This window comes from Arachis duranensis, chromosome 3 (genome assembly GCF_000817695.3).
Source record: "Arachis duranensis cultivar V14167 chromosome 3, aradu.V14167.gnm2.J7QH, whole genome shotgun sequence".
NCBI lineage: Eukaryota > Viridiplantae > Streptophyta > Magnoliopsida > Fabales > Fabaceae > Arachis > Arachis duranensis.
Genome location: NC_029774.3, coordinates 42,509,960 through 42,521,951, shown reverse-complemented (window position 1 = coordinate 42,521,951; position 11,992 = coordinate 42,509,960). Strand labels below are relative to the sequence as shown.

At 41.9% G+C, this 11,992-nt stretch overlaps 2 protein-coding genes across 2 annotated transcripts; one reads left to right on the top strand and one right to left on the bottom strand.

The window, feature by feature from the left end:
* The first annotated feature begins 6,394 nt into the window (after nucleotides 1–6,394).
* Nucleotides 6,395–9,172, top strand: LOC107478919 (serine/threonine-protein kinase STY13). Its single transcript, XM_016099074.3, has 6 exons — nucleotides 6,395–6,960; nucleotides 7,274–7,406; nucleotides 7,553–7,748; nucleotides 8,179–8,303; nucleotides 8,391–8,549; nucleotides 8,655–9,172. Exons 1-6 carry the CDS (start codon nucleotides 6,821–6,823, stop codon nucleotides 8,967–8,969), a joined length of 1,068 nt encoding a protein of 355 aa, XP_015954560.1. The 5' UTR covers nucleotides 6,395–6,820; the 3' UTR covers nucleotides 8,970–9,172.
* A 214-nt stretch (nucleotides 9,173–9,386) lies between these two features.
* Nucleotides 9,387–11,986, bottom strand: LOC107478918 (pentatricopeptide repeat-containing protein At1g08070, chloroplastic). Its single transcript, XM_016099073.3, has 3 exons — nucleotides 11,535–11,986; nucleotides 10,930–11,238; nucleotides 9,387–10,858 (listed from the first exon to the last, which is right to left on the bottom strand). Exons 1-3 carry the CDS (start codon nucleotides 11,957–11,959, stop codon nucleotides 9,472–9,474), a joined length of 2,121 nt encoding a protein of 706 aa, XP_015954559.1. The 5' UTR covers nucleotides 11,960–11,986; the 3' UTR covers nucleotides 9,387–9,471.
* Between the last annotated feature and the right edge of the window lie 6 nt (nucleotides 11,987–11,992).

Genomic DNA, 11,992 nt, shown 5'->3' with positions numbered 1-11,992 from the left:
TCTGTAGTAATGGAATAAGGTATCCCATATCTTGTGATGATATTTTTGTAGAGGAACCTGCGGCTTCTTTGAGCGGTGATGGTGGCCAATGGTTCTGCTTCTATCCACTTTGTGAAGTAATCTATTCCCACGATCAGGTATTTGACTTGTCCTGGCGCTTGGGGAAAAGGACCTAACAAATCCATTCCCCATTTTGCAAAAGGCCATGGAGAAGTGATACTGATGAGCTCTTCTGGTGGATCTACGTGGAAATTTGCATGCATCTGACATGGTTGACACTTTTTCACAAATTCTGTGGCGTCTTTCTGCAAGGTCGGCCAGTAGAATCCAGCTCGGATTACTTTCCTGGCTAGTGACCTTGCTCCGAGATGGTTTCCACAGATCCCACTATGTACTTCCTCCAAAACTTCGGCGGTTCTTGAGGTCGGTACGCATTTTAACAATGGTGTCGATATCCCCCTTCTGTAGAGGATATTTCTCATCAAGGTGTAGTGTTGTGCTTCCCTTCGGATCTTTTTAGCTTCTTTTTCCTCTTTAGGGAGGATGTCGAATTTCATGTATTCGACTAGGGGGTTCATCCATCCGAGGTCTAGACCGATTACCTCAAGTACCTCTTGCTTGTCTTCTGTTTTTTCTACCGAGGGCTCTTGGAGGGTTTCTTGAATCAGGCTTCTGTTGTTCCCTCCTGGTTTGGTACTTGCTAACTTGGATAGGGCATCCGCTCTGCTATTTAGATCCCGAGTTATGTGTTTGACCTCGGTTTCTGCAAAGTGCCCAAGGTGTTCCAAAGTTTTTTCCAAGTACCTCTTCATATTAGGGTCCTTTGCCTGATATTCTCCGTTTATTTGGGAGGTCACCACCTGTGAGTCGCTGTATATCATCACCTTTGTAGCACCGACTTCTTCTGCCAACTTTAGTCCAGCGATCAAGGCTTCATATTCTGCCTGATTATTTGAAGCCGGAAATTCGAATTTTAAGGAAACCTCTATCTGGGTTCCTCTTTCATCTACCAATATTATGCCTGCGTCGCTTCCCGTTTTGTTGGAGGATCCGTCTACATAGAGTCCCCATGTAGTCGGTTTTTCCTCTTGATCCCCTGCGTATTCTGCCACGAAGTCGGCGAGGCACTGGGCTTTAATTGCTATCCAAGTTTCATATCTCAAATCGAACTCGGAGAGCTCTATTGCCCATTGGACCATTCTCCCTGCAACATCCGTCTTTTGGAGGATTTGCTTCATGGGTTGGTTCGTACGAACTCTTATTCTGTGAGCTTGAAAGTAAGGTCGTAGCCTTCGTGAGGCTATTACTAAGGAGTAGGCAAACTTTTCTAGTTTGTGGTACCTTAGTTCAGGGCTTTGTAGAACTTTACTGATGAAGTAGACTGGATGTTGTCCGACCTCGTCTTCTTTTATCAGGGCTGACGAGACAGCCCTGTTTGCTACGGATAAGTACAGAACGAGGTCTTTCCCCGGTACTGGTCGGGTTAGGATAGGAGGTTGGCTTAAAAAATTTTTGAACTCTTGGAACGCCTCCTCGCATTCCGGAGTCCATTCGAATTGGCATCCTTTTCTTAATAAGGAAAATAGTGGGAGGGATTTTAGTGCCGATCCTGCCAAAAATCTGGAGAGGGCTACAAGTCGGCCATTGAGCTGCTGGACTTCTCTCAAACAAGTCGGACTTCTCATTTCTAGGATGGCTCTACACTTATCGGGATTGGCTTCAATCCCTCTTTGTGTTAGCATAAACCCTAGAAACTTTCCTGCCTCCACCGCGAAGGCGCACTTTGCGGGATTTAGTCTCATCCCATGCAGCCTTATGGTATCAAAGACTTGTGAGAGGTCGGACAAGAGATCGACTTCCTTCTGGGTTTTTACTAGCATGTCGTCGACGTATACTTCCATTAGGGTCCCTAGGTGAGGGGAAAACACTTTATTCATCAACCTTTGATATGTGGCTCCTGCATTCTTCAATCCGAATGGCATGACCACGTAGCAGAAATTAGCTCTGGGTGTGATGAATGACGTTTTCTCCTAGTCTGGCTCATACATCGGGATTTGGTTATATCCCGAGTAGGCGTCCATGAACGATAAGTATTGGTACCCTGAGCTGGAATCCACTAGGGTATCAATACTTGGCAAGGGATAAGGGTCCTTGGGACATGCCTTATTTAAGTCGGTATAGTCGACACACATTCTCCATTTGCCATTCTGTTTTTTGACCAGCACTATATTGGCTAGCCATGTTGGGTACTTGACTTCTCTGATAAAGCCGGCTTCCAAGAGCGCCTGTACTTGCTCTTCTACTATTAGGGCTCGTTCTGGGCCGAGCTTGCGTCTTCTTTGTTGTACAGGTCGGGACCCTGGGTAGACCGAGAGCTTGTGGGACATGAGCTCGGGGTCGATCCCAGGCATGTCAGAGGCCTTCCAGGTGAAGAGGTCGGAATTATCTTTTAGGAGTTCAGCCAGCCCTTGTTTTAGAGTTTCCCCTAGGTTGGCTCCTATATAAGTGTTTTTTCCTTCCTCGTTACCGACCTGTATCTCCTCGGTTCTTCCTCCCGGTTGTGGTCGCAGCTCTTCTCTGGCCCTTGCGCCGCCGAGCTCTATTGTGTGAACTTCTTTGCCCTTTCCTCTTAGATTTAGGCTTTCGTTGTAGCATTTTCTTGCCAACTTTTGATCTCCCCTTACCGTTGCTATTCCCGCTGAGGTCGGGAATTTCATGCAGAGGTGGGGAGTGGATACCACTGCTCCGAGTCGATTAAGGGTAGCTCTGCCGATCAAAGCATTGTATGCTGACCCTACATCTATGACTATGAAGTCTATGCTTAGAGTCTTTGATTTTTCCGCTTTTCCAAAAGTGGTGTGGAGGGGCAAAAATCCAGTGGTTTTATTGGCGTGCCCCCTAATCCATATAGGGTGTCGGGGTAGGCTCTTAACTCTTTCTCGTCTAACCCTAGCTTGTCGAAAGCAGGCTTGAATAGAATGTCCGCCGAGCTTCCTTGGTCTATTAGGGTTCTGTGGAGATGGGCATTTGCTAGGATCATAGTTATTACCACTGGATCATCGTGTCCAGGGATTATTCCTTACCCATCTTCTTTTGTGAATGAAATGGTAGGAAGGTCGGGTGACTCTTCCCCGACCTGGTAGACTCTTTTGAGATGTCTTTTGCGAGAGGATTTGGTGAGTCCCCCTCCCGCAAATCCTCCTGAGATCATATGGATATGTCTCTCTGGGGTCTGCGGTGGTGGGTCTCTTCTATCCATATCGTCTCGCTTTCTCTTTCCATGACTGTCCGACCTTTCTATGAGATATCTATCAAGCCGACCTTCTCTAGCCAGCTTTTCTATCACATTCTTGAGGTCGTAGCAGTCGTTTGTGGAGTGACCATATATTTTATGGTACTCGCAGTAATCGCTGCGGCTCCCCCCCTTTTTTATTCTTAATGGGTCTAGGGGGTGGCAATCTTTCAGTATTGCAAATCTCTCCGTATACATCCACTATGGAAACTTTTAGGGGAGTATAAGAGTGATATTTCCTTGGCCTCTCGAGACCGAGTTCTTCCTTTTTCTTGGCTTTCCTTTCCCTCTCTTTAGTTGAGGGAGGGGGTCCAGGTCGCCAACTCAGGTCTCTCAATTTGGCATTTTCCTCCATATTGATGTACTTTTCAGCTCTTTCTTGTACATCACTTAGAGAAATGGGGTGTCTTTTAGATATGGACTGTGAGAAGGGACCTTCTTTGAGCCCATTGACTAACCCCATTATGACTGCCTCTATGGGCAGGTCTTGGATCTCCAAACAAGCTTTGTAGGTCTTGAATCTCCAAACATGCTTTGTTGAATCTTTCCATATAGGTTCGTAAAGATTCTCCGACCTCCTGTTTTATTCCCAAGAGGCTCGGTGCATGTTTCACCTTGTCTTTCTGGATTGAGAACCTCATCAAAAACTTCCTTGAGAGGTCTTCAAAGCTAGTAACCGACCTCGGGGGGAGGCTATCGAACCACTTCATCACTGCTTTCGATAAAGTGGTCGGGAAGGCCTTGCATCGCGTAGCGTCGGAAGCATCAGCTAGGTACATCCGACTTTTGAAGTTGCTCAGGTGATGCTTTGGATCCGTAGTTCCATCGTAGAGGTCCATATCAGGGCTTTTGAAGTTCCTCGGAACTTTAGCCCTCATTATGTCCTCGCTAAAGGGATCCTCCCCCCCTAAGGGTGGCTCTTCTTGTTCGTCACGGGAGTTGCGATTTTTGAGGGAGGATTCCAACTTTAAGAGTTTTCTTTCTAACTCTTTTCGTCGTTCCATCTCCTCTTTTAGGCTCTTTTCCGTTTCCTTTTGCCGCTCCCGTTCTTGTTCTAACTGTTCCAGGTGGCTGTGGACTAACCCCATGAGTTCAGTTACGTGGGATGGTCCTCCTTTTTCTGACTCACGCCCTTCCGAGGAGTTTACCTTCGGGTTTTTTACCCCGGAGGTGCCTTCTCTGTGCTGATTATCGACTTCCTGGTGGAGGGCGAGGTCCACATTGTTATTGCCTGTGTCCAGATTCTCTTGCTCAGAATCTGTCTCCACATGGCCTTCTTCGTGGGATCTGTCCGTCATCGATGGATGATCTCTCGGGTCCCCGGCAACGGCGCCAATGTCACGGTAGGTAACCGGAGATTAATAGAGTAGATGGCGTAGGTTGGCCCAAAGGTGTGGAGGAAGAGGTTTCCGAATGAGTGTGCAACTCGGGTGACTCCGTCCGACTTGTTTGTACGAGGAGAGGGGGTGGTACCTGCAAAGACACTCCGATGCCTAAGTTAGCAAGAGTGTGAGCAGGTCTAGAGAGTATTGGGCTTAGAGATACCTGAGGGGTGTCAGTGTATTTATAGTGGTGAGCCAATAACTACCGTTGGAGTAGTGCCGTATCTTTTGGGTGTTAACCGTCCCTTTATCTTAGAGAGGTTAAGATATGGCTCGATGAAGCGGTTAGAGAGATTTTAGGGGCGGTTACTCATTTAAATGAGTGTTTATCCGCCAGCTAACCTCACGTCCGACTTCTTCGCAGTAAGTCGTGGTCGACACCGACTTCTTATATGTAGGTCGGCGCTTAGCTAGGCTTAGTTCTTCAGATTAGGCCTTTCTATTTGGACCTGGGCCTTTATTATTGGGCCAGGGTATGAACAACTGTATTTTTTTTATATTTTCCTTTAAGCTTTCTAAAATACATGAATTCTAATACTTAAAGTATCTAGGCAAATTGATGTGTTCAATGCCCCAATTTCTTAAGATGATATTGCATAGACATGTGATTTGGGGCATTACTAATAGTCACTACCTTTTATGAACGTGTTTGCATCTGTTCCAAATTCTGTGCCACAGGAACCAAATTGAGTGGCCATTTTTCCTTTCTAAAGGATCACGTTTCCTTGTCTAAATAGAAGCATAAATAACCGAATATGCTACACTACATTACATTAGAAAATACAAATGCATCAACAAAAGAAGTTTATTATGCCTCTGCCCATAAGCCTGATCCAATCTTTGCAGTGATCCCATTGTTTTGTTATATTAATAATTAAATTAAAGGCCATAATAAGGATACAGCCTCTTTTGCAAATAAACCCACTTGAAGATTTAAAATTGTATGGCCAAAAAATAAAAAAATAAATAAATTGTTGGATATATAGTTTAAATTAAACCCTTCCCGAAACAATCAAGATTCAAGGGTGCTAGACCAAAAATAAAAAATGTTATGTACAAAACGTTTATGTTTTTTTTTTCCCCAAGAGTTTAGGCTGTTGGATTGGTTCAAAGAAATTTTGTTAGATACTTTAGTTTCTAATAAATTTTAAGTAATGATTCAAATTTTAAAATTTTATTTCTTAAATAAATTATTCTATATATTAGATTATTTATCTATATAAAGAACTGATATAAAAAAAATAAATTTTTTAGAGAATTTTATATTTTTTATTTAATAATGGTAAATGTTAATTTGCCTAATTTTTTTTAGCAAAATTTAATAGTAGGATTGATTTGCTTATAAAATAAAAGATTGAAAACTGATATGATAATAATTGAATTTTAAACTTCTTAAATCTTAATCATAAAAGGTGTATAACATAAGATTTGATCATGTGCATGCCTACATAACAATTAGATAAACTGTATTTGAAGGATTCTCCCCATATGATATGTGCATTGATGCAAATTCAAGAGCATTCAAGTTTGTACAAAACATATTCTTAATCAAATAGAATCCAATTTTCATTGTCATAGCTACTGTAAGAGGTAGTAAGATAAGATAAAGACATAAACACACACACACACACACACATATTAAGTTTTTTTTTTTCTTCCCCATTATATTCTTTTAACCTCTGAGACATTGGTGATTGGTTCTTTTCCATGTTTTTTTTTTCTCTCTCTCTCTCTCTCTCTCTCTCTCTCTCTCTCTCTCTCTCTCTCTTCATCAATCTCAAGCCATGTGGGTTCCATGCTTTTGCCTCCCCAAGGAAATGCAACACATCAATCTTCTGCTGCTGAGTTTTGATCTCTGGGCCTTCCACTTTTTGAGATGTGGTTCTGAGCTTCAGAACACACAACACAACAACACTACAACACTGCACACAGAGCATGTTCTGCTTTAGTTTTCTGCTTCATGTCAGCATACCCACCACTCATTTGCTCTTATGCCTATTCAGTTCAATCTTCCAATGCTTCTTCCTTTCTGTTCTCTCTGATTCCACTCTGAAAAAAACCAACTTTGGCAGCTGAAAACTCATCTGGGTCATGTAAAGTTTGAGCCCTTTTTAGGAACTTAAAAAGAAAAAAGGAATAATAGAAAATGGAATCTGGTGGAGCTAATAACTTCTACTCAGTTGATGATGAGTTCAGATTGGATACCAAGTGGCTTATTGATCCTAAGCATCTCTATGTTGGGCCACGGATTGGTGAAGGGGCTCATGCCAAAGTCTATGAGGGAAAGTAAGTTTTTTTTTTTTAAATTTCATTTTGGTGTCATTTGCCTCCTGGATTTGTTATTTTATTAGCTTTTGATTTGTGTGGTTTGTGACGCATCATCATTCTTTGCAGCTTAATTATTATTTCCTAGGAGTTTGCTAGAACTTGGTAGTTTCATTTCTGTGATACATTTCTAAAGGGTAAAAGGTGCTGCTGCATGAATCATAGTGGAATTGAATTAGAGGCTTGTTTGATCTGTGTAATTGTCTTCGAATTGTGTCTGGTTAAGGTGTTATGTTAATATTGTACCAAATTCTTTTGTTTGGATTCATATCAGATACAAAGACCAGGCTGTTGCTATCAAAATTCTACACAAAGGAGAGACTCCGGAAGATATCGCCAAGCGAGAAGGCCGGTTCGCGAGGGAGGTCGCGATGTTGTCTAGAGTGCAGCATAAGAACTTGGTGAAGGTGGGAATTTAGTTTAGGGTTTCTTTTGATCCTTGTCCATTGATTTGATTGTATAGCATTTTGTTGAGGGACAAAAACAAGGACTAGTTGTTTGATTGATTCTATGGCATTTAGTTACCATTTACCACTGTGTTGTTTCTCAACAGTTTATTGGTGCATGCAAGGAGCCTGTGATGGTGATAGTCACTGAGCTCTTGTTGGGAGGAACATTGCGGAAGTATTTGCTTAGCATGCGACCGAAATGCTTGGACAGACATCTTGCCATTGGTTTTGCGCTTGATATTGCGCGTGCCATGGAGTGCCTGCATTCCCATGGGATCATCCACCGTGATCTTAAACCCGGTAATGTTTTGGTCTGCATTCGGATCAGGAAACTATAAGCTTGTCTGATATGTGATTTACATTGATGTTGTGTTCCTATGGCAGCATTGATCAACAGCTATATTTCTACTTTGAACTATCTGCCGTATGACAACATCCTCTAAAAATTTCAAACCTGAATGTGTTCTTTCTATAAGCTCAATTGAAACATGAATATTCATTGATGGATCATGATACATCTCAATGTGCATAATTGATCTTGGAGAAAGCTACAGGTTGTAGTGCTCATGTAGTAATTGCCATGCTGATACAAAATGAGTAGTTCTTCGTTTGGGTTATAGTACTAGTTTTTCAGAACTGAAGCTTCCTCTAATTTCAACTGTATAATAACTTGCCAAAGCTTGATATCTGCATAATTGACATGATTATTCTTTTCTTTTTCTTTATGCAGATAACTTGCTTTTGACCGAAGACCAAAAAATAGTCAAGCTCGCAGATTTCGGCTTAGCAAGAGAAGAATCATTAACTGAGATGATGACTGCAGAAACAGGAACTTACCGTTGGATGGCTCCGGAGGTATATAGACGAATAACTGTGCTTCTTCTCTGTGACTCTTCGTATTTATGCCCATTTACCAATTGAACCGAATGTAAAAAATTGCAGTTGTATAGCACTGTCACACTGAGGCAGGGTGAGAAGAAGCATTACAATCATAAAGTCGATGCGTATAGCTTCGCAATCGTGTTGTGGGAGCTCATACACAACAAAGTTCCTTTTGAAGGCATGTCAAACCTCCAGGCAGCATATGCTGCAGCCTTCAAGGTTAAACAGATCATTCCCATTTTGTCCTCATGAAACTGTTTCTGAAGTCTTATCATGGAACTTATAGCTTATAATTGATTTTTCTTTTTCATTTTTTGGTTTCAGAATGTAAGACCAAGTGCAGAGAATCTTCCTGAGCAATTGGCCGAAATCCTAACTTTGTGCTGGCAAGAGGATCCAAACGCCCGACCAAACTTCACTCAGATAATCCAGATGCTCCTGAATTATTTTTACACCATTGCGCCGCCTGAACCCATGATTCCTTCAAGAATATTCACTTCCGAGAACACTGTCTTGCCACCAGAGTCACCCGGTACTAGGTCCTTGATGGCAAAACGCGATGACACTGGGGATACACCAAGAGCAACAGATGAAACCAGGCTTAATAGTTTTCTTTGCTGCTTCAGCCAGTGTTATTAACACCTGAAAAAAAAAATCTTTAACATAAATATGAGAGGGGGTGGGGGAAGGGGAGGAATGTTAGATAGAGTCAAGTCCAAATAGATCTTTTTGGTGACAGTAAATGTTCAGATTATTACCTTTTGACAACATTCGAGTACCATTAGTTGGTTTTTCATCTATTCTTCCTTACATATTTTGACACATATGCATGCATAAAATTAGCAAATTCTCCTTTAAATTAGACATAGTATGGAAAGATTTTCAAGTATATCAATGGCTAAAACTATTGTAACAGCAATATTCTTGAAATACTTGAAAATTTTCCCAAAGCATGAACTTAGGATTGCAACATGAGCTTGTAAAATGGTGAATTTCATTAACCAAAATTTCCATGTGGCTTTCATTTTAAACACTTATACAGTTTATTTTCATTGTCGAATCATGCTGGATGTTTAATTAACACTATTTTAGATCTTTTTGTTACAAACTAGTGTAAATATTATTCTTCAAGTGCTTTGGTTTACCAAAAATCATTACAAGAGCATGATCCATCTTGGAAATGATGGAACCTGTTCCGATCCCTAACCACAATTTTTCTATTATAAACCTTGGATATTATCTTTGTGGCATTGTGGCAATCACCACAAACTCTAAGGTTCTTGGAAATTCTAATGGTAGCCCCCGGTTGAGTTTTAATGAGACCAAATGCAATAGCCAGCTTCTCACTATGGTGAGATACAGAAACTACTTTATCCTCCTCCTCTGCATCTATCCTTGCCTCCGAAATATTTGGTTCATACCCATATAACTTAATTCTTTCGATCATCTGTTCATTTGCATTATATATCTCCTTTGAGTAAGAATGTTCATCATCTTCAGAAAAGAACTCATGAACCACACCTTCTAACTCAATCAAGCTACAACCAGGTGATTTCTTGATCCCCAATTCTCTCATTTGAGACCTTATTCTCTTAGCATCCTCGCTTTGACCTGCCAAGGCGTACGTGTTCGATAGCAGTATGTAATCCCCGCTATGAGCAGGCTCCAATTGAGTTATCTTTCTAAAGGATTCTTCACCAATTGGAACATTTTTGTGTGCCCTGCAAGAAGCTAGCAGTGTTCTCCAAACAATTGCATTTGGTTTAATAGGCATGCTCTTGATAAACTCATAAGCTTCTTCAATTAAACCAGCTCGACCAAGAATATCAACCATACAGCCATAGTGCTCCATCCCTGGTTCTATTCTGAAATCTCTAGTCATGCTTTGAAAAAGAGCTCGACCTTCCCCAACCAAACCGACATGGCTGCAAGCAGAGAGTGCACCAATGAAAGTCACATCGTTTGGCTCAACATTTGCTTCCTTCATCAAACGAAAGAACTCTAGAGCTCTCTTCCCCTTGCCGTTATTAGCCAGACCATGAATAATTGCGGTCCATGAGAACACATTCTTCTCTGGCATCTTCTCAAATACCTCGATCGCACTCTCTATAGACCCACATTTCGCATAGAAATCAATGAGTGCTGTCCCAAGAGTGACAGTGAGCTTCATCTTCTTCTTGTTCACATAGAAATGAACCCATTTACCGGTTTCCATAGCTCCAAGAACCCCACAAGAGTAAAGCACACTAACCATAGTAACCTCATTGGGTTCCACATTAGCCTTCTGCATCTCACTGAACAGAGCAAGCGCATCACTGCATCGTTTCGCTTGACTATATCCTGAAATCATAGCACTCCATGCAACGACATCTCTACATTTCAATTGATCAAACAAGGTTCTTGCCTTGTCAACATGGCCACACTTCGCATACATGTCAATGAGTGAAGTCATCAAACTAAGGTTACCCATCATTCCATTGGCCTCAACATAGTCCCTAACCCACTCTCCCAACTCCAAATTCACCAACCTACATCATATGAACTAAGTGTTAATAATTAATTTCAAATTTTGATGTACAAATAATGTTACTATACTCACCTGCCGCACGCAGTCAAAACAGTAATCATGGTAACATCATCGAAACCTACAACACTTTGTTGTTCCCGCATCATCAAAAACAATCCAACTACCTCGTCCCAGTATCCGTTCTTGGCATAGCCTGCTAACATTGCATTCCAAGCCACACGATCTCTTTGAGGCATTTCATCAAACACCCGGCGAGCAACCGCCACCCCAGCACAAATTGCATACACATGAATCAACGTGTTCTCAATGAATCCATAGGACTGAAACCCCCGCTTGAGAACATGAGCATGAATCTGCTGCGCTTCAATCATCGCCTTAACCCTACAACACAATATATAATTTACGTTTAACACAGGAATTAAGCTGAACTGAACAGAATAATAACAATTTTAAAGGACTCAATCGATTTAAAAAACATATATACTGAATCAGATTATTTTATTATTTACATTTTATTACGTAAAATCTCGATTTTCGAGAACCAATAATGAATTGTTAAGACATGTTCATAGATATAATCTACCACAGCATCTAAAAAGAGTGAAAATCATTTTTATTAATTAAAATAACCGTAATAACTTCCTTGGCGGTTAAAAAACTGTTAGTTAGTTAGTTACGCGGAGCAGGCTTTGAAGGCGGCGCAGAAGGTGAAATGGTCAGGAGGTACGATGTTTCGGGACATGTGATTGAAAAGGAGGATGGCATCTCTCGGGTAGTGGTGATAAGTGAGAGCCCTTATCATGATGTTGTAAGCGGAGGTGTCGCAGCGGCGGAGGCGGAGGTGATGGTGGTGGTGGCGGAAGATTGAGAGAGCATAGTCGAGGGCATCGGGAACGATGAGTGCGGCGGATTCGAGGAGGGAGAGGGAGAGGGAAGTGGTGTGGATGAGGCGCGTCTTGATGAGGAGCGCGTGGACTTGTGTGAGGTCGGCGCGTGTCTTGCATTGTTGGAGAATGAGTTGTTTTGTGTTCTCCGATGGGAAGTCAGGGATTAGGGTTTTGGACGGTGCCGGCCACGTCGGTGCTACCGGTGGCGCCACCATTCTGGAGTGTGCTAATGCTTCTTGCTTGTTTCA